This window comes from Eleutherodactylus coqui, chromosome 13, assembly GCF_035609145.1.
Source record: "Eleutherodactylus coqui strain aEleCoq1 chromosome 13, aEleCoq1.hap1, whole genome shotgun sequence".
NCBI lineage: Eukaryota > Metazoa > Chordata > Amphibia > Anura > Eleutherodactylidae > Eleutherodactylus > Eleutherodactylus coqui.
The window spans coordinates 29,702,728-29,725,159 of NC_089849.1; the positions used below are offsets into that span (position 1 = coordinate 29,702,728).

General features: G+C 50.4%; 1 protein-coding gene across 3 annotated transcripts; it reads left to right on the forward strand.

Moving 5' to 3' along the window:
* Positions 1-226: 226 nt before the first annotated feature.
* DCAKD (dephospho-CoA kinase domain containing) lies at positions 227-21,892 on the forward strand. Of its 3 annotated transcripts, none has more exons than XM_066586685.1 (5): positions 227-333; positions 4,507-4,620; positions 6,672-6,875; positions 10,757-10,844; positions 21,049-21,892. In XM_066586685.1, exons 2-5 carry the CDS (start codon positions 4,509-4,511, stop codon positions 21,332-21,334), a joined length of 690 nt encoding a protein of 229 aa, XP_066442782.1. In that variant the 5' UTR covers positions 227-333; positions 4,507-4,508; the 3' UTR covers positions 21,335-21,892. The 3 variants fall into 3 exon arrangements, with proteins under 3 accessions (XP_066442782.1, XP_066442783.1, XP_066442784.1); XM_066586686.1 differs by lacking the exon at positions 227-333 and adding an exon at positions 348-541; XM_066586687.1 differs by lacking the exon at positions 227-333 and adding an exon at positions 896-980.
* Positions 21,893-22,432: the final 540 nt, after the last annotated feature.

The window sequence follows — 22,432 nt, forward strand, 5'->3', positions numbered from 1 at the left end:
CTTTCTGGTTGACAGATGGGGCCCTAGATAATAGCCATGTAGCACGTTGTGTTAGACCAGCCCCCGGCTGGTACGGGTGGATTTCACCCTGCAGCTCCTCCCTTTCCCGCAGTGGATACTACAGCACTATGGCGCCCGCGCAGACGCCAGCTGTCGCCTAGCAACTGTAGGTAAAGTTCAGCCTCTATGGGCGGAAGTAGGGGATTAGACCCGGAAGTCGCGCTCGTTTTGCCAGTAGTAATATGTAGTAAAACAGGCTCCTATTGGCTGACTGTAAAATTAGAGCCAATAGGAGAGCGCGATGGGAAGAGGTGACTGAAGTGAGGGCTGGCGGTAAGTGGTCCGTGATTCGGGGTAGGGTTAATTAGGAGACCACAGGGGGCTGCCTGCTTGTCCTTATGTAAACATGCTGGAGGGTTCTGGCTGTGGGTCCAGGCAGTGGTGTCATGGCAGCAGTAGTGCTATGCTACTGTAGTTGCTGTGCTTTCCCCCTTACATAACCTGGAGAGGGGATGGCAGTGACCGGAGTTCTCCTCTCCAGGTATATAGAGTGAGGTCTAATAGGTCTACCATGAGTGGGGTAACTCCCTTTTCCTGGATGACAGAATGACACTTTTGCTTCATTCTGTGGCCCTGTTACAGCTAAAACATGGCTGATTCGGCATTTAGGAGTGCGGAAGAGTTGGGTTGAGGTTGGACAGCGGCCATACTGTTAAATAGAAGAGGTCGTCTCACAGACGTGTTGGGGCCTGTTCACACGGGGGCCGCATTTTATATGGACTGCAGACGGCTCCATTGAATTAAATTTGGCTCGTATTCAGACCTGTGTTTATTACATGGAATAACTTTGCGCATAACCCCCCCCCCCCCCCATATCCTATTATTGTGTATATTCACGGACCGAATCGCATACATGCCTGTGATTGAGCCCTTATCCCCTTTGTGACAAAGCCTGTTTTTTCCATCGCCAATAATACAAGGTATTGTGTAACTTTTACTAACTTTTTTTTAAATGGGGATTGGAGGAAAAAAATTGTGCTATTTTGTTTTTTGGATTTCGTTTTTACGGCGTTTAATTTGCAAAATAAGTAACGTGATCACATAGTTCTCGGGGTCAGCATGATTCCGGCGACACCACGTTTAGGCCGGCTGCACACGGGGGGGGGGGGGATTTGCATTGTGGAATCCGGAGCCGGCGTCCGCCTCCAGATTCCGCAGCGAACACCGCCCATAGCATGCTATGGCAGAACACTTTTTCCTCTACACGAGCGGAAATCAATTGCGATTATTATTATTATTATTTTTTTTCCGCTCGTGAAGGCAAAAATTGCAGCGTGCTCTGCTTCTGTGCAGATTCGGCACGGACGGCTTCCACTGAAGTCAATAGAAACCATCCTACCTGTGGCCCTTCCACAATGGCATTGTGGAACGGCCATGGTTACCCGCGTCACTGCTTAGCAATGACACGGGAAAAGCCGGGATTTAAAAAAATCAAACAAAAAACCTGCTGCGCTCGTACAACAGCTCGCTGTGCGGATCATCCGCAGTGCAGCTGGCCCAGAAGAAAAGTGGATGCCGTCCAGGAACAGGGTCAGATTCCACTGCGGGCTTCACATGCAGAATCCGACCCATTCGTGTGCAGCTGGCCTTAAGGCTAATGTCCGCGGGTGGATTTTTGCCGCATTTTAGGCTGCATCCCCACGGGCGTTATATCGCTGGCGATATATCACGCAATCTGAAGCTTTCCATAGCACAGCCGTGGAGTGCACAAGTGGAGAAGCATAGCGATTCTCCGCTCACGGGATTCAAATTGCAGCATGCTGCGATTCTCTGCGGTGAGCCTATCTGTCAGATAGGCTCACCGCAGACATCCGTCAGCTGGCTCCTGCTCCACGGTGGCAGCTCCTGCGGTGGAGCTCTGCTGCAGGATATTGCTATGCCCGTGGACAGGCAGCCTTACGCGACGGAAATCCGTGGCGTCATGCCGCAGCTATTAGGTTCTGTTGAGCTTAACAATGTTCACGCTGCGGATGTCCACCGCGGAATTCTGCAGTGTGAAAGAAACCGCGGCATGTTCCAATACATTCGGCCGGTTTCCATTGTAGTAAATGCAAGCCGGCCGTCACGCTATACTTACGCTGTAGCACAGCGGAAGTATCGCGTGAATATGCTGCCCCGCTGGCCGTGTCATCCTGCGCTGCCGGCGTGTCATGTGCTGTACTGCGCATGCGTGCCACCTCAAGGGACGAGAATAACGCGGCATATCCGGGAGGTGAGTATGAGTGTTCTGGGCGGGAGCCGTGACGGACTCTGCTGCAATATTCCGCTAGCAGAGTCCGCCACGGCCGTGGGGATGAGGCCTTATACAGGTTTTTTTCATGTTTTGCTATTTTTGTATACAAAAAACACGTTTTTTTTTTTAAGGCGTATTCCCACAGCCATAACATTCTTATTTTTCCTTCGACTGAGCTGTATGAGAGCTTGTGTTTTGCGGGAAGAACTCTAGTCCTTATTTGTCCACTTTTTGGGAACATATAACATTTTGATAGCTTTTTATTCAATTTTTTTTATCTCTTTAAGTTTGTTTTTTTTGCAACTTTTTCACGCTTTAAAAAAAAAAAAAAATTGTATTTTTTGTTTATCGCTGCATTCAAAGCCTTTTAATATTTTTCTTTTTTTGTCAACGGTTCTGTAAAAGGGTCTTTTGTGCGGGAGTTGGGAGTTGTATTTTGTAATTTGTTGATCCATGTGACGTTTTGATCACTTTCTCCTCTTTGTTTTTTGTAAGGCGAGATACGTGAATTTAGCTATTTCCGCCATGTTTTTAAATGTATTGTTTTTCATGCTGCGCACTGTACGGGTTAAACAATGTACTATCGTTTTTCTCTGGTTCATTATGAATGCAGTGATCCCGCGGGTTTTGTTCTTGTTTTTTTACTTAGGGGAAAAGAGGAGGTTTTATGTTTGTTTATTTAGTTTTATTTTTTAGATTTTTTTTATATGTTTCTCCCACTTGATTATCACTATATTTTATCATTCCTCTAATGCACTACCATACTTATGAAAGTCTCCGAGTGCCTTAACACCAATCGGGACTCCGTGATCAAATTCCGGGGGTCTGATGGGCGACAGAGGTAACCCAATCACCCTGTCAGCCTTTTGCATGCAGCGGCCGCGTGTAAAGGGTTAAGCATCAGGGATCTGAAGTTTCTCCAGTCCCCTGTATTGGAGCAAGTGCCAGGCTGTCATCCAACACCCAAGCACTCGCTCACCCTGGCACGGGAGACTCATACCAGGCTTCTAATGCAGCGCTATCAAAAGATGGCACTGCAGACTAAAGTCCCTTAACAGCCGCTGTCAAAAGATATATGAGCGGTTGTTAAGGTGTTAAAAGGGTTAACTGAGACTTTTCTATTGATGATCTATGGCCCACTGTTCGTGTGAAGAGCACTGCAAGCAGGTAACGTTGCTGCGGCCCGGGTTGGTATTGCATTGAATCCAGTAGGAGCTGCGCCTGCTGTACTAAAGCGGGCCGCTGCAATACGGAAGCATTATGTGCTTCCAGCTCTGTCCATACTAAGTGGAACCAGTGATCAGTTGATCGACGGGCATACCGATGGCTACCAAGCAGCAAATCCCTACGATTATCTATTAATTACTTATCTTGAGAGCAAGTCCTCAATAGAAAAAGTCCTGGAGAACCCCTTTTAATAGAAAATTGATGGACTTGCCTAGGCCATCAATATCAGATCAGTTGGGGGTACAACTTTTGGCTGCCTCTTGATCAAGTAATTGAAGGGACGATTACAGCCTGGAGGTCTTCATTGCATTCGAGTTGCAGTACCTGGCATGTCCACTGTCTATTGTAGGGCGCTGTGCCTAGTAAACAATGCAGAGGACGTGGGGCCTACTAGAGTGTATCAACCCTATCAATCAGCTGGGGTGCTGAGAGTTGGACCCCACTGTGCTTAGAGAGAGCTTTTCTTAGGGTCTTTTTACATGGGACAGCAGTACAGATCAATGAGATCGGTGTTGATCTAAATGGCCTTAACATAGACCGATGCCGACTCTATGGGGGGATTGTATTACCCCCAATACATTATTCCCATTGTTGGTAGTGCATGCCAACAATGTCCTGCTGACAGCGATAATGTGGCGTTCTGCGACACAGATGACCCAACCAGCCGATGAACAAGTGTCTGCCCGTTCGTTGGCTGATTGGGGGCATATTTACTTGGCCGAATGATCGGGTGAATGTTTGCGCCCGTGGGCCCTTAGGGGTAGGCCATCAATTTTCGTAGTCCCAAGGACTGTGCGTCTGGAATAAGGACAAGCATCCCCACCTGATCGAGGGTCTCCTGACTTGGAGTCCGAGCATCATAGCATTATCCAATCCAGCATGTCCGATCCTTCTGAATCACCGGGCCGACTATAATGTATACGATCGGCGTCAGCTGCTTCTGATACCTTCTAAATCACTTTTGTGCTTTTGTCTTCTCATTGCAGCCATGTTCCTGGTGGGCTTGTCTGGGGGGATTGCATCTGGTAAAAGCACGGTTGTGTCAATCCTCCGAGGGCTGGGCTGCGCTGTGATCGATGCGGATGTCATTGCCAGACAAGGTACTGTATGTATCACTATGTTCGATGACCTTTGTAGGGTGCCGGATTCATTTAAGTTAGGATGAGAGCAAATATGGACAATTGCAAAACTGTATGGCATTTTGCAATATCTTCGAGGTGTTTAAATGCCGCTGTTAGAATTGACAGCAGCATTTAAAGGGCTAACGGCTGCAATCAGCGCAAGTACTTACTGCGCCTGTTGCGGATGGGTGTCAGCTGTCAAAGACTTGTATGGAGCAGGATTGGCTTCTGATCCTACTCCGTAAAAACCCAGCGCATCCAGAGGATGTTGGGGTGAAGGGGTTAAACTTCTCACCTATACACGGTATAGGGGGTAAGAATCTTATCTGTGGGGGTCTGAACGCTGAGATCCCCACCAGTTATGAGAATGGGTGTTCATAGGCCCCCAGTATGAATGGAGTGGTAGTTGAGCATGCTGGCCGCTGCTCCATTCATCTGTATGGGATGGTGAAAAGAAGAACAAAATCTCAGCGCCTCACGTATCAATTAGAAAAATAAATAAGTATAGTAAATGGTGAGTGTCCACTCACCTGGTGCACAGTGGACCCCTCTGTATAAAGGAGCCACCGGCACCTGAAGTCCACGATCACTCTCAGAAAGAAACCTGGTCCACGATCCTAAATCCTAGGAGAGACGTCCCGGGGTGGAAAGCCCTCACATGGGATTCAGACATCCAAAATAGCAAATAAGAAAAAATACCCCTGCGCTCCGGAACCAGGACAATAATCTATATTAATATTCCACTTTATTAATGCGACGCGTTTCGACGGAACATAGGCGTCTTTTTCAAGCATTACATGAGCATACAAACATACATCTTTATAAGGACAAATAAATTAGTCTTTACTCACAACACACGATCACGGAAGACGCCGCGTCTCGGCGCCATCTTGGAATCACGCGGTAATCATGTGGCATGACACGTCATACCTATCACGTGATGATGGTTACGTCACCAATCTCATTCATAAAAGAGATCCTGTACTACGATCCCTTATCCGAACACTTATCACATGATCGGATCAATCTCACAAATACTAAAACACATATTCTCCCATAGGCTTTCAAGATTATAAACAATCTATCCTGTTCTCAGTTCTAAACCGTATTCATATTATTATTAAATGACCCTTGAATAAAAAACATATAAACTTACATAGAGATGAGCGAACGTACTCGGTAAGGGCGATCTCTTTTATGAATGAAATTGGTGATGTAACCATCATCACGTGATAGGTATGACTAGAGATGAGCGAGCGTACTCGGAAAAGCGCTACTCGCTCGAGTAATTTGCTTTATCCGAGTATCGCTGTGCTCGTCCCTGAAGATTTGGGTGCCGCTGCGGCTGACAGGTGAGTCGCAGCGGGGAGCAGGGGAGAGCGGGCGGGAGAGAGGGAGAGAAAGATCACCCCTCCATTCCTCCCCGCTCTCCCCTGCAGCTCCCCGCTCCGTGCCGGCACCCGAATCTTCAGGGACGAGCACAGCGATACTCGGATAAAGCAAATTACTCGAGCGAGTAGTGCTTTTCCGAGTACACTCGCTCATCTCTAGGTATGACGTGTCATGCCACATGATTACCGCGTGATTCCAAGATGGCGCCGAGACGCGGCGTCTTCCGTGATCGTGTGTTGTGAGTAAAGACGAATTTATTTGTCCTTATAAAGATGTATGTTTGTATGCTCATGTAATGCTTGAAAAAGACGGCTATGTTCCGTCGAAACGCGTAGCATTAATAAAGTGGAATATTAATATAGATTATTGTCCTGGTTCCGGAGCGCAGGGGTATTTTTTCTTATTTACTATCCTGTATGGGATGGTCAAAGAGAAGCAGTCCCATAGAAATGAGTGGAGTGCGGCTCCATTCATAGAGGGGAACAGGGGGGGGTCTCAGCGGTCAGACACCCACCAATCAGACAGTTAATATGTTTAAATCTTTGGTTAGCCCCTGTAAGAAGCGCCCAGTGTGTATCTGGATTGATGAGGTATTGGGATGCTTGCTGACTGACTGATGTGCCGTGTTTGTCTTGCAGTGGTGCAGGTGGGGACTCCAGCTCACAGCCAGATTATTTTCCATTTTGGAGAGGAAGTACTATTAAAGAATGGAGAACTTGACCGAGAGAAGATTGGCGCCATTGTCTTTTCGAATCCTGAGAAGAGGGCTCTACTCAATTCCATCACTCACCCTCCAATACGCAGAGCGATGCTGAGACAGACGCTCTGCTACTTCTTCCTGGGTGAGTGAAATGTCATCCTCATCTCTTATAGACAGATTATAACCTTTATTAACCACGCGCTGTAAAATCCCGTTAATGAGGAATAGCTGCAATTGAGTCCCAAGCTTAATTGGCGTTTTCTCATCCATTCACACGGGTGTATTGTGTGAAAAATACGCTGTATCGCAGAATCCTGTCAATCGACAGAAATCCTCGGAATGACTTCTAATATCCTAAGTAGAGGCAGCTGTTTTCTTTTCCAAGCGCCGGGCGCAGGTAAACTCCCTCCTTTTTTTTTTTTTTTCAGCTCCCATAGGAGTCTGTGGGAGCTTCCAGCATTTTTCGTCAAAAGATAGCTTGAGACCTAGCTATTGACGCAGCATGCAAAATCCGAGAACGGTCGCCAATGTTCTTATTTTGACGGCGTAATTTTTTCACGCAACTGAAAGTCGTTCATGTGAATGAATGCATTGGAATTCAATGCTTCACGTGTCGCGATTTTTGGCTTTTTATCGCGGTTAAATAGCTGCGTAAAAACGCCTGTGTGAATAAGACCTAAAGATGATTGTAGGCAACAGAATCTGAGGAACTTGATGAGTGCTACTCAACGAGATCAGCGGCGCTCCTTTAAATGCCCATTACGCAGTTGATTCAGACTACCTGGGGGGCAAATAACCATTTATACAATCATTCTTCCACCATATGTTTTCATCATTGTGGCGGCACATCCCCCTTTTTCAAGGGGGGATGTGCTGTTAACAACAATGATTTTTTGGCAGCACTAAAGATCTGATCAGCGATGAATGAGCGTTTGCTTGTTCGTTGGCTGATTGGGTGCATCATCACATGGCCAGACTATCCGGCAAGCGAAGCTAGGGAAGTCCGCTGCAGTTAGATGGTTCTGGTGGCCACTTACCTCTCAGGGAATAAAAGAATAGGGTGTTGAAATTCGGTGTCCCGATCCTTCTTTCCCAACATCAACTGTTGAGGAAAAGTTAAGCGGCCCCCATACACATCAGAGAGCTGTCGGAACGAGTTATCAGCGGGTTTGGACAACTAAAGTCTGTGTATGGGGGGGGCTTCTAGGCAGCCACACGGGGGACGTGCCAGTCATCCGGATTGTCTGGTTTTCTCCAGTGTTGTACTGACCTCTGATCTGATGCATTAGAAATATTACACTGATCGGACCTACAGAAATAACTCCATTATAGATGGGGGTGACAAATGTCATCGAGCCAGTAGGGACAAGATAGAGAATGTATCTCCTATTCTATTCAGGCTTGATAACAATCACAGTCTGACGACGCCGGACCCAAATCTTCTCCTTCTCCCCCGAGATTGTGAGGCGTATTATATAAACAATATGTCAGTTCATGCAGATAAGAACCGCTGTTATAACGAGGAAAAGGTATTTGTAGGGTGAGAATAATAGGGCCGTCATCCAGCCGGTGCGGGATGCTGTAGCACTGGGACAGGGTAGACCTTTTCAAATGCAGATCTCGCTAGAAGGCTGCGGCCCTTTGTACCCTGTATAAAAGGAAGACGTGGTCTTCTGGGGACGACACGATCTGTACAGCTACAATGTCTTTAATGTCTTTCTATAGCTCATGAAATATTTATGCTCCAGGAACAGCACTTGACTTGTTAAATAGGTGCAACCTGGTAGAATGATCAATGTGCACACATACACTGGCCTACAAAAAGGAATTGGACACCTGAGCAAGAATCAAAAGTAGTATTTATTTCCATATGTCAATACTTATTGGGGCTCCGTTGGCCCTAATGACATCAGATACTCTCCATGGTATACGTTCTACTAATGTCTGATACACTTCAGCTGGTATTTCCCTCCAGTCATCCTGCAAACATCTCCCAAAAAGATGCATTGGCCCACCTATAGTGGTGCAAGGAGCATCCTCATTGAAACGCAATGGAAGTGTGTTCTATGGAGTAATGAACTACGCCACTCCATGTACAAAGCAGATGGATGTACCTGGGTGTGGAGGATGCCTGGGAATGCCTTTTGTGTGTTGTGCCAACAGTTAAGTATGGCGGAAGTTCTGTTATGGTCTGGGGATCTGTTACATGGCATGGTCTCAGTCATTGGTTGGTTGGCAAGAACCATGAACACTGAGGCAAACCCTGACATTCTAGACAATAATGTGCTGCCGACAATGGGACAATACTCTGGGAATGGTTGGCCATACTTCCAACAAGACAATGCGCCTTTGCGCAAATCCAATGGTGTTTTACGTTGGTTTAAGACTATGGATGTTCCACAATTGGCCTGCACAGAGTCCGACCTGAACCTACTGAACATCTTTGGGATCTTTGGAATGAACTGGAACGTCGGGTCCGGAAATATGACCGCATGCATCTCCTTTGAGAGAACTCGCCAGATGTTTGCAGGATGAATGGAGGGAAATATTAGCTGAAGTGTATCAGATGTTAGTATAAAGTATGCCATGGAGAGCATCCAATGTCATTAGGGCCAACGGAACCCCACTAAGTATTAACGTATGGAAATAAATATAACTTTTGATTTTTGCTCAGGTGTCCATTTATTTTTGGTAAGCTAGTGTAGATAAATGGTTAATTGCATAACTAGTAATTCCTTAATATTATAACGTTTTTGGCTCTCCTTTGGATCCATAAGACACTTATGTTTCAGACTAAAGCCCCATTTACATGCAACGATCATCACTGAAAATTCGCTCAAACGATCATTACGTGTAAATGCTACCATTGTTTGCTTTTTTGCCGAACGATGATTTTTAGTTCAGCCCTAATGATTCGAACTGCAGGAGAGCGTCGCAGACAATTAGTGTTTATAATGGTCACATGCCATACTCCTGGCATCATGGCTCACATCACAGTGATGCCAGTAGTGCGACTTGTCACTGAGTGGTCACATTCTGCCCGCTTGTAAACCAAGCCCAGGAGGCTCATGGGTGCGTCAGCGCTGAATCGCTGGCGGAAAGAAGAGGTAAATACTGGTTTGTTTTTTTGTTTACACAAATGGCAACCCTTTTAAAGAGTAGGATGTCAAAAGTTTTGATTAGTGGGGTCTGGGTGCTGAGACACCCGCTGATTGCTGAAATGAAAGGGCTGTAGCGCTCACCCAACTGCTCGGCCCTTTTGGCTGTCGTTGTTTGTCGGCTCCTCTTGGCTGCTGAAGACCGATGCATAGATGTCTATAGAAGTCTATGTGTGAGAAGAGCTGACAGACAGTGATGACAGCTGAAGGGGCAAAGAACTGGAGGGAGCGCTGCAGCCTCTTCAATTCAGCAATTGACAGGAGTCTCAGCAGCAGGACCCCCATTGATCCAAACTTTTGACATGTTACTCTGAAGTTTCCCTTTTTTTTTTTTTTAAGTACAGTTACTCTTTAAGTAAGCGCTATTGTCCGTGCAACGACCTGTCAGACGTAGATACCCGACAGACCATCCTAACGATAACTGTTCCTGTGCTTTTACACTGGAATGATCGTCACCAGTGAAGGAAGGCGGAGCCTATCAGAGATCATTCGGCCCCACCTATTTCCGTTCACAATATACAGGCGATCGATCGTTGAGTTTTTTGCGTGCGTTCTCTGAACGAGAAGCGAATTAATTCTTCGTCGTCCTGTCGGGGCATCCATTTACACTGAACGATGTATCGTTCCATGTAAATGGGCTCTTAGGACAGCAGTTGCCATCTTTTTTAGGGTACTGGTCCCAACCTGTGGCACTCAATCTGTTGCAGAACTAGCACTGCATCCTGGGAGTTGTAGTCTTCTCAGCCGCTGGAGTTTGTGTCTAGGGATTACTGTGAGTAATTTTAAAGTTGTAGACCTCTATTAAGAACGGACGTGGCTGAGGATAACGCTGAAAGTGATTTTATTTGTTTTTCCATTTCTCCAGGGTATAAATACGTCATCCTGGACATCCCACTGCTGTTTGAATCCGGGACCATGACACGCTACATGAAGCACACCGTTCTTGTTTACTGGTAAGTGCTACCTGTCCGGGATCAAAGTGCAGATCGTTTTTGCCTAAGGATTTAAGAGGTTAAAATCCATCCTGTCTGATCCTTGTTTGCCCTGAGGCCAATTTTCCGGTGACTCCCTGCCAGACTCTGTAGGCTGGGTTCACACAGGATGGATTTGCTGCAGAATTTCCGTGCAGATTGTCTGCTTGGAAATTCCCCACGCGGCTCCTAATCCTGTCATTAGCCAGCAAAGTGGACGAGATTTTTCAAATCCGTCCCGTGTGAACCCGGCCTAAGGCTTTATTCCCACTCGCCAAAACTCTTCCTAGCTGCGGCTGCCAATGGCTGCACGACTTTGCTGACCTTATTAGCAAGGTTATGCGACCATTGGCTGCCATGGCTGGGTGGTATCACCGCAAGCGTATTTTACTGCGTGGGAATACAGGGGCTTATTTACTAATCAAAATATGACAGTTTTCTGGCACAAATTATGCCAGAAAATTGTCTTGCGTGCTTACCCCATATTTATTATGCGTTGTTGGATACCAAATAGCCACGAATTACACCAAAATTTTTATAAAATGGCCATTCAGTGTATTAATATATTCAGTTTGCTCCCCCTAGTGGCGATGTTGGTAGTTCTCACATTGAAGAGCACATACACCCAGAGCTGTGCTGACTGTGATCCTACCACAGTCTAAAAAACATTCAGCCAGCAGAGTATAGTATAGCATAGCGAATCACATAGTAGCAGAGCTGCAGGTTTCCCAAAAATATCAAGAGACTGAAGGGTTAATCTTGTTGTTTATTCTAATTTAATCGCCTTTTAGCTTTCACCAAATCCATGCAAATCAGCAATAATTTACTGGTTATCACAGATACCAAACAGATGACCGCAAAAGATGAAGCATCGGCTGTGTGTAATATATATATATATAATATATATTACATAGGCGATATATATATATGCAGACAGACAGGGCCTGGGCCTTATACTGTACATGACACCTTTTATATAAGCTACTTGCCATTCTTTGCCAACTTTAAATATATTCAGAAAGTAAGTTCCTGTGCAGTTCACTAGATAAAATTAGATACCTTAATTACCTTAATTGATTCCTTCCCCCTTGGGAAATGCAAACTTTTCATTACTGAGACATTTATCTATCGGCTTCGCATCCAGGATCCGATATCCTAGCTGAAGGCATTGAATGGAGCGATCATTACATAGTTTTGTTTGAAATAACTTTACAACAGTTGATGAGCCGGATATAGTCCTGGTGATTACAGTCGGCTTATGACAACAAGAGAATGGAAGATGTGCCCCTGATCTGACCAGTAATGATCATTATTGGGGGTTTCTGTCATGAAGGGGGTTTATAGGCAAAGACATTTGAAGTCAACATCATACTATAGACACGTGTCATATGGGCGCCCCTCCAGCATCCCTCATTCTCTGATTCTCCCCACCCGTCCTTCAATTTCTGCAATCATAAAACTCAAAACAATGACTGCCGCGAGTAGGCGGAAAGATCACTGGCCCACCCCACCTCCATTCATCATCGCTCCTGTGTGAAAGCATAGGAGTAATTATCACTAGGATGACTGTCAGGGGCTGAAGCCCCCGACAGTCGTCCAGTGTAAAAGGGCCCTTTTAAAGGGGTTGTCCCACGTCAAGCTGTCTTGCACCAGCTCCATACATTATGCAGTGGCCCCAAGTTGGTACTGCAGGCTGAGTCTCATTCACGTCAATAGGACTCAACCTGCGTTACCAAACCTGGCTACAGCATAGTGCAAGAAGCTGCATAAACCACAGACAGTGATTCTGGAATTATCTTGTTACCTAAATGCTATTTACAATCAGGGGATGAAGGATCTTTAGATGGTAGTTCTCTAGCAAGCAGGAAATCCCAGCAACTTTTACACATTTTTGGATCTGTCCACATGTAGCAGATTCTCCATCCCGCTCCACCTCCATTCATTGAACGATCATGTTGAAGCGCCAACAGTCATCCCGTGTAAAAGGACCCTTAAATGGGTTCCCTAGCAAGCGGGAAATCCCAGCAAGATCTTTCGAACTTTTGCACACTTTTGGTTCTGTCCACATGTAGCAGATTCTCAACAGCAGAAAATCCGCTGCAGATTTTGGTGCTAACCTTAATCAAAATCTGCATACAACACGTGGATTTCGCTCTCTCAGTTGAAAGGGTGAAGTTCATATTGACAATCCATAGCAAAAATTGACATGTTGCAGACTGAAAATCCGCACCACAGGTCGGTTTATGCTGCAGTGCAAGAGATTTCTTGAAAACTCATCCACAATACTGGTACTGTAAAAGATCATTTCCGCTCCGTGGGAACGTTCCCTCTGGATATTCTCCTACACTGTGGATTTGCTCCAGCAAATCCGCATCCAGTGCCCACAAAATCTTCACCAAACACTATGGATTTTCTGCAGATTGGCTGCAAATTTCACCCCTCAACCCGTGTGAGCATAGCCTTACAGCCCATTCAGGGTAAGGCTAGTTTCACACAGGTGATCGCGATATTGCTAAAATGAAGGAGGAATAGACCCTCTTCTCAGCATTCGACCTCTTTTACGTGAGCGTTTTATTGCGGCTATTATGCCACGAGAAAGCGCCGGCTGAGAATCGCGACCATCTAAAGCATTGGATTCCAATGCAATTGTTCAGGGAGCCGTCAGAAAAGGGAACGGGGAGGGAGTTTAAGAGCAGCTTGCATTGCTAAAGTCTCTCCCCTTGCTGGCAGCTCCCATAGGCTGCAGCCCATCCGTACAAACGGGTGAGAAAGCGGGAGATTTAGCTGCGACTTTCTCCTATTCATGCTATTTTTCTTTTTTTCTTCTTGTCAGCCGCAGGCGGCCGAAAATTGCTACGCCCGTGTGAAAGAGGCGATCCTCTGAGCGATATACAGGCTCTATAGAAAGTTTGTACACAGTTCACCAATCACAGCCAAAGGGGCACAACTACTGAACACTTTTGCCTCTTAGCTTTAGTCGTTGTGGGGGTCTTGCCAGTCTGGGCCCCACCAATCAAAACTTCTAACATGCCAAAAGTTGTTGTTCTCCCCCACTGTAAGCGGCCCCTGTGTCTCCCGGTCACTCATCAAGCACTTCAAGCTTCTCATTAAGAAAAATAGTTAAAAAGAAAGCCATATGAAAGCAAAATGAGAGAATTGATTTGTGAGGATCCGCAGCTCATTAGGAGTCTGTGCCTGGAAATGTCTGAGGCGTCCAGCAGCCAATGATTACTTCTAACAAATTCCTCTTTAGTGGAGGAGAATGTCAAGCAGTTCAGGGAGTTTCTTGTCTGGTCCTCGTATCGATGCCACCATAATGGGAGACGTCTTCAGAGAGCTTCTCTCTAAAATCACCAGTAAATGTCAGCCATTCAGAGGTTAAAAGTTGTATCCAGATAACTTTTTATGCAATTTTCATTCTTTTGATTATCTCCTTTTCCGATAGATGGGCTGACAGTCAATTTGGCCACCATTACTGCTCCTTGAGGTGTTTCCAATATTACTGAGGGGAGTTACCTGCCTATAAGAAGGCATTTAGGAGTCTGGGAATGCCGTATGACGGCACCCAGGGGAGCAGTAATGTACATTCTTAAATTTTTGTGATGTAATGGGTTAAAAGGAGGTTAAAGGGGTTTTCCAGGGAAATAATGACTTGAGGATACGTTATCCGTAGTAATAGTTGGCTGTGGCCTGCTGATTAGGCGCCCACTGTTAACGCCGCTGCATACAGGGTTTAGAGCGGAAGCAGTTAGCTCCGACCTCTGTGTAGTGGCCGACGCTTGTAACTGCAGGTGAAATCGGCATTGGTTTCGATGAGAACTGCACCTGCAGTTACAAGTGCCGGCCACTACACGGGTCAGAGCAGTAACTTCTGCTCCGTAGCCCTGTATGTAGGTGCAATGAACATTCAGGGTCCCAAGGATAGGTCATCAATAGTATTTTCCTGGAAAAACGTTTAATTGGGAGTCGCTTATGGAAGGAATCGGGTCATGTGCCCCGCCATCGTCAACCATTTTCAGGATAGTGGCAGCAAGTCTGTCTGGGGAGAATGGGGGTGTAGCTAGAAGAGTATTTAAATAGCGCAGAATTTCTCAAGTCTATATATAAGTAAGTCACCCATAGACCCATTACTCACTGACCTGCACTAAATATATATATGTGGCCAACTCCTTTAAAGAGGACCTGTCTTTCCGTCATGTCAGCAAGACCATCTGCATACTTTGGAGTCTATTGCAGCCTTCTTTCGTTCATATTCGCCTTCGTTTACCTGTATGGATTCTCCTTAGATTCAGCATCTTGTGCTGTAAATATTTCATGTGGGCTTTCCCTGCTGCTACCTGTTAATCAACCACTTGACACATTCACAATGTCGAGAGCCGAACTTGGGAAAAGCCCATATGGGGGAACAGCAGTGAGTATGAACAAAAGAAAGGCTATTCTAAAGTCAATGGGGCTGCGGCTGCAAAGCTATGCAGCCGTCCCCGCTGAGTCGAGAGCTCCTGTACGCTATGCAGCCGTCCCCGCTGAGTCGAGAGCTCCTGTACGCTATGCAGCCGTCCCCGCTGAGTCGAGAGCTCCTGTACGCTATGCAGCCGTCCCCGCTGAGTCGAGAGCTCCTGTACGCTATGCAGCCGTCCCCGCTGAGTCGAGAGCTCCTGTACGCTATGCAGCCGTCCCCGCTGAGTCGAGAGCTCCTGTACGCTATGCAGCCGTCCCCGCTGAGTCGAGAGCTCCTGTACGCTATGCAGCCGTCCCCGCTGAGTCGAGAGCTCCTGTACGCTATGCAGCCGTCCCCGCTGAGTCGAGAGCTCCTGTACGCTATGCAGCCGTCCCCGCTGAGTCGAGAGCTCCTGTACGCTATGCAGCCGTCCCCGCTGAGTCGAGAGCTCCTGTACGCTATGCAGCCGTCCCCGCTGAGTCGAGAGCTCCTGTACGCTATGCAGCCGTCCCCGCTGAGTCGAGAGCTCCTGTACGCTATGCAGCCGTCCCCGCTGAGTCGAGAGCTCCTGTACGCTATGCAGCCGTCCCCGCTGAGTCGAGAGCTCCTGTACGCTATGCAGCCGTCCCCGCTGAGTCGAGAGCTCCTGTACGCTATGCAGCCGTCCCCGCTGAGTCGAGAGCTCCTGTACGCTATGCAGCCGTCCCCGCTGAGTCGAGAGCTCCTGTACGCTATGCAGCCGTCCCCGCTGAGTCGAGAGCTCCTGTACGCTATGCAGCCGTCCCCGCTGAGTCGAGAGCTCCTGTACGCTATGCAGCCGTCCCCGCTGAGTCGAGAGCTCCTGTACGCTATGCAGCCGTCCCCGCTGAGTCGAGAGCTCCTGTACCGCTATGCAGCCGTCCCCGCTGAGTCGAGAGCTCCTGTACCGCTATGCAGCCGTCCCCGCTGAGTCGAGAGCTCCTGTACCGCTATGCAGCCGTCCCCGCTGAGTCGAGAGCTCCTGTACCGCTATGCAGCCGTCCCCGCTGAGTCGAGAGCTCCTGTACCGCTATGCAGCCGTCCCCGCTGAGTCGAGAGCTCCTGTACCGCTATGCAGCCGTCCCCGCTGAGTCGAGAGCTCCTGTACCGCTATGCAGCCGTCCCCGCTGAGTCGAGAGCTCCTGTACCGCTATGCAGCCGTCCCCGCTGAGTCGAGAGCTCCTGTACCGCTATGCAGCCGTCCCCGCTGAGTCGAGAGCTCCTGTACCGCTATGCAGCCGTCCCCGCTGAGTCGAGAGCTCCTGTACCGCTATGCAGCCGTCCCCGCTGAGTCGAGAGCTCCTGTACCGCTATGCAGCCGTCCCCGCTGAGTCGAGAGCTCCTGTACCGCTATGCAGCCGTCCCCGCTGAGTCGAGAGCTCCTGTACCGCTATGCAGCCGTCCCCGCTGAGTCGAGAGCTCCTGTACCGCTATGCAGCCGTCCCCGCTGAGTCGAGAGCTCCTGTACCGCTATGCAGCCGTCCCCGCTGAGTCGAGAGCTCCTGTACCGCTATGCAGCCGTCCCCGCTGAGTCGAGAGCTCCTGTACCGCTATGCAGCCGTCCCCGCTGAGTCGAGAGCTCCTGTACCGCTATGCAGCCGTCCCCGCTGAGTCGAGAGCTCCTGTACCGCTATGCAGCCGTCCCCGCTGAGTCGAGAGCTCCTGTACCGCTATGCAGCCGTCCCCGCTGAGTCGAGAGCTCCTGTACCGCTATGCAGCCGTCCCCGCTGAGTCGAGAGCTCCTGTACCGCTATGCAGCCGTCCCCGCTGAGTCGAGAGCTCCTGTACCGCTATGCAGCCGTCCCCGCTGAGTCGAGAGCTCCTGTACCGCTATGCAGCCGTCCCCGCTGAGTCGAGAGCTCCTGTACCGCTATGCAGCCGTCCCCGCTGAGTCGAGAGCTCCTGTACCGCTATGCAGCCGTCCCCGCTGAGTCGAGAGCTCCTGTACCGCTATGCAGCCGTCCCCGCTGAGTCGAGAGCTCCTGTACCGCTATGCAGCCGTCCCCGCTGAGTCGAGAGCTCCTGTACCGCTATGCAGCCGTCCCCGCTGAGTCGAGAGCTCCTGTACCGCTATGCAGCCGTCCCCGCTGAGTCGAGAGCTCCTGTACCGCTATGCAGCCGTCCCCGCTGAGTCGAGAGCTCCTGTACCGCTATGCAGCCGTCCCCGCTGAGTCGAGAGCTCCTGTACCGCTATGCAGCCGTCCCCGCTGAGTCGAGAGCTCCTGTACCGCTATGCAGCCGTCCCCGCTGAGTCGAGAGCTCCTGTACCGCTATGCAGCCGTCCCCGCTGAGTCGAGAGCTCCTGTACCGCTATGCAGCCGTCCCCGCTGAGTCGAGAGCTCCTGTACCGCTATGCAGCCGTCCCCGCTGAGTCGAGAGCTCCTGTACCGCTATGCAGCCGTCCCCGCTGAGTCGAGAGCTCCTGTACCGCTATGCAGCCGTCCCCGCTGAGTCGAGAGCTCCTGTACCGCTATGCAGCCGTCCCCGCTGAGTCGAGAGCTCCTGTACCGCTATGCAGCCGTCCCCGCTGAGTCGAGAGCTCCTGTACCGCTATGCAGCCGTCCCCGCTGAGTCGAGAGCTCCTGTACCGCTATGCAGCCGTCCCCGCTGAGTCGAGAGCTCCTGTACCGCTATGCAGCCGTCCCCGCTGAGTCGAGAGCTCCTGTACCGCTATGCAGCCGTCCCCGCTGAGTCGAGAGCTCCTGTACCGCTATGCAGCCGTCCCCGCTGAGTCGAGAGCTCCTGTACCGCTATGCAGCCGTCCCCGCTGAGTCGAGAGCTCCTGTACCGCTATGCAGCCGTCCCCGCTGAGTCGAGAGCTCCTGTACCGCTATGCAGCCGTCCCCGCTGAGTCGAGAGCTCCTGTACCGCTATGCAGCCGTCCCCGCTGAGTCGAGAGCTCCTGTACCGCTATGCAGCCGTCCCCGCTGAGTCGAGAGCTCCTGTACCGCTATGCAGCCGTCCCCGCTGAGTCGAGAGCTCCTGTACCGCTATGCAGCCGTCCCCGCTGAGTCGAGAGCTCCTGTACCGCTATGCAGCCGTCCCCGCTGAGTCGAGAGCTCCTGTACCGCTATGCAGCCGTCCCCGCTGAGTCGAGAGCTCCTGTACCGCTATGCAGCCGTCCCCGCTGAGTCGAGAGCTCCTGTACCGCTATGCAGCCGTCCCCGCTGAGTCGAGAGCTCCTGTACCGCTATGCAGCCGTCCCCGCTGAGTCGAGAGCTCCTGTACCGCTATGCAGCCGTCCCCGCTGAGTCGAGAGCTCCTGTACCGCTATGCAGCCGTCCCCGCTGAGTCGAGAGCTCCTGTACCGCTATGCAGCCGTCCCCGCTGAGTCGAGAGCTCCTGTACCGCTATGCAGCCGTCCCCGCTGAGTCGAGAGCTCCTGTACCGCTATGCAGCCGTCCCCGCTGAGTCGAGAGCTCCTGTACCGCTATGCAGCCGTCCCCGCTGAGTCGAGAGCTCCTGTACCGCTATGCAGCCGTCCCCGCTGAGTCGAGAGCTCCTGTACCGCTATGCAGCCGTCCCCGCTGAGTCGAGAGCTCCTGTACCGCTATGCAGCCGTCCCCGCTGAGTCGAGAGCTCCTGTACCGCTATGCAGCCGTCCCCGCTGAGTCGAGAGCTCCTGTACCGCTATGCAGCCGTCCCCGCTGAGTCGAGAGCTCCTGTACCGCTATGCAGCCGTCCCCGCTGAGTCGAGAGCTCCTGTACCGCTATGCAGCCGTCCCCGCTGAGTCGAGAGCTCCTGTACCGCTATGCAGCCGTCCCCGCTGAGTCGAGAGCTCCTGTACCGCTATGCAGCCGTCCCCGCTGAGTCGAGAGCTCCTGTACCGCTATGCAGCCGTCCCCGCTGAGTCGAGAGCTCCTGTACCGCTATGCAGCCGTCCCCGCTGAGTCGAGAGCTCCTGTACCGCTATGCAGCCGTCCCCGCTGAGTCGAGAGCTCCTGTACCGCTATGCAGCCGTCCCCGCTGAGTCGAGAGCTCCTGTACCGCTATGCAGCCGTCCCCGCTGAGTCGAGAGCTCCTGTACCGCTATGCAGCCGTCCCCGCTGAGTCGAGAGCTCCTGTACCGCTATGCAGCCGTCCCCGCTGAGTCGAGAGCTCCTGTACCGCTATGCAGCCGTCCCCGCTGAGTCGAGAGCTCCTGTACCGCTATGCAGCCGTCCCCGCTGAGTCGAGAGCTCCTGTACCGCTATGCAGCCGTCCCCGCTGAGTCGAGAGCTCCTGTACCGCTATGCAGCCGTCCCCGCTGAGTCGAGAGCTCCTGTACCGCTATGCAGCCGTCCCCGCTGAGTCGAGAGCTCCTGTACCGCTATGCAGCCGTCCCCGCTGAGTCGAGAGCTCCTGTACCGCTATGCAGCCGTCCCCGCTGAGTCGAGAGCTCCTGTACCGCTATGCAGCCGTCCCCGCTGAGTCGAGAGCTCCTGTACCGCTATGCAGCCGTCCCCGCTGAGTCGAGAGCTCCTGTACCGCTATGCAGCCGTCCCCGCTGAGTCGAGAGCTCCTGTACCGCTATGCAGCCGTCCCCGCTGAGTCGAGAGCTCCTGTACCGCTATGCAGCCGTCCCCGCTGAGTCGAGAGCTCCTGTACCGCTATGCAGCCGTCCCCGCTGAGTCGAGAGCTCCTGTACCGCTATGCAGCCGTCCCCGCTGAGTCGAGAGCTCCTGTACCGCTATGCAGCCGTCCCCGCTGAGTCGAGAGCTCCTGTACCGCTATGCAGCCGTCCCCGCTGAGTCGAGAGCTCCTGTACCGCTATGCAGCCGTCCCCGCTGAGTCGAGAGCTCCTGTACCGCTATGCAGCCGTCCCCGCTGAGTCGAGAGCTCCTGTACCGCTATGCAGCCGTCCCCGCTGAGTCGAGAGCTCCTGTACCGCTATGCAGCCGTCCCCGCTGAGTCGAGAGCTCCTGTACCGCTATGCAGCCGTCCCCGCTGAGTCGAGAGCTCCTGTACCGCTATGCAGCCGTCCCCGCTGAGTCGAGAGCTCCTGTACCGCTATGCAGCCGTCCCCGCTGAGTCGAGAGCTCCTGTACCGCTATGCAGCCGTCCCCGCTGAGTCGAGAGCTCCTGTACCGCTATGCAGCCGTCCCCGCTGAGTCGAGAGCTCCTGTACCGCTATGCAGCCGTCCCCGCTGAGTCGAGAGCTCCTGTACCGCTATGCAGCCGTCCCCGCTGAGTCGAGAGCTCCTGTACCGCTATGCAGCCGTCCCCGCTGAGTCGAGAGCTCCTGTACCGCTATGCAGCCGTCCCCGCTGAGTCGAGAGCTCCTGTACCGCTATGCAGCCGTCCCCGCTGAGTCGAGAGCTCCTGTACCGCTATGCAGCCGTCCCCGCTGAGTCGAGAGCTCCTGTACCGCTATGCAGCCGTCCCCGCTGAGTCGAGAGCTCCTGTACCGCTATGCAGCCGTCCCCGCTGAGTCGAGAGCTCCTGTACGCTATGCAGCCGTCCCCGCTGAGTCGAGAGCTCCTGTAAGCTCACAGGCTGCACTACTGACAGAGTTTAATGGCGCTTTTAATACTACTTGTTGCATTTGATGAATTTAAGCCATATAAGCTTTCCACAACAACATCAAACCTGATGGAACCTAGGAGGCGCCATCAGTAGTGCAGCTTGGGTTTAGGCAGATAACTTCAAGCAATGTTCTCCCAACTCCAAAGGAAGATATTAAAACTGCAATTTCACATTTTTATCATGGTTTTTTCTTTCATTTTCTTATGTTATTGACTCTCTTGCAGTGACCCCCAGACGCAGGTCGAGCGATTGATCCGAAGAAGCGGTCTGTCCCGGGAGGACGTTCAGAAACGCCTGGCCGCTCAGCTCCCAATTGATAGCAAATTGCCACTCGCTGATCACGTGATCGATAACTCTGGTGACAGGGAGAGTACGCGGCGCCAAGTCCTCCAGCTCCACCACCGACTGCAGTCGTCACTAGGATACCTCCCGACCCGCATCGCTGCCCTGACAGTGGGCGCCGGGCTGGTGGTGCTGATGTGGAGCTTGATAAGACGATTATGGCAGTGAACACCAGCCATGTGCAGAACAATATACTGATGGGATACATAGATTTTAGGGTTTTTTTTTCTCTTGTCAATGCCATCACATGGATTTTTAGCTGATTTTTAATAATGTATCTCCAGATTAACTATAATTTTACATCCATGGGCATCACAACCCATGCAGTTTAAATTCTGTATCAGAAACTATTGCCCCCTCTGCTGGCTGTAAATGGAAATGTAGCACAAGAGGATTTGCTATGTAAGTCGCTATACAGAGAGCGACATTACAACATATATATTTTTTACATAGCTCAGAAGCTTCCACAAGATCTCCAGAATGAATGAGATCGGTGGATCCCATCTGCTCATCAGCTGTGGCTTTTTGTCTTCCTCTTATGGCTAAAGTAGCTTATTTTTTCACTAACGCATCAAGTATTTAATTTTTATGAAATTTTTTAAAATAGAGTGGAATTTATTAAAGCTTTTTTTATTTTGTTGGGAATTTGCATTTAAAGGCGGATCTGGGAGAATGATGGACGGCCATATTTGATCTGTGGTTCATAGATTAAAATGAGAAATGATAGACGACGTGTCTGTTTGAACATATTTATGCCATGTAACACATAGATACGCTTGCAATGAAATATATTCAGTCCACATTGCAAATTAGTTTTATTTGCCAAATTTACAAATTTTTAATAACTACTGTAGTCTCAGAATTTTTCAACCCCCTGAACATGAGCGTATATCGGACGCCGTTTTCATGGCCCGCCGATAGACACTGCCATCTGATGCATTGGATTCTAATGCATCAGATCAGAAGGCCGATTTTCCGCTGTGTAAAAGCGCCTGGCTGGCCAAGATGGCGCATTTCGTCCGGGTGCTTTTACGATGGCAGGAAAGATAGTCCTGGAACTATCTTCCTGGCTGGAATGTGTCGGCGGCTGCATAGATTTCATTGGGAGCCTATGACAGCTGCAGGACAAGGGAGGTGGGAGGAAGTTTAGCAGCGTGACTTCAAAACTCCCTCCCCTTCTCTCCTCCTCTCTGCCCCTTGGCTATTTGCAGCGGGAGGGGGCGGGACGGGGCAGGAGCTAGTTGCTAAGCTCCCGCCCTGTCCTGC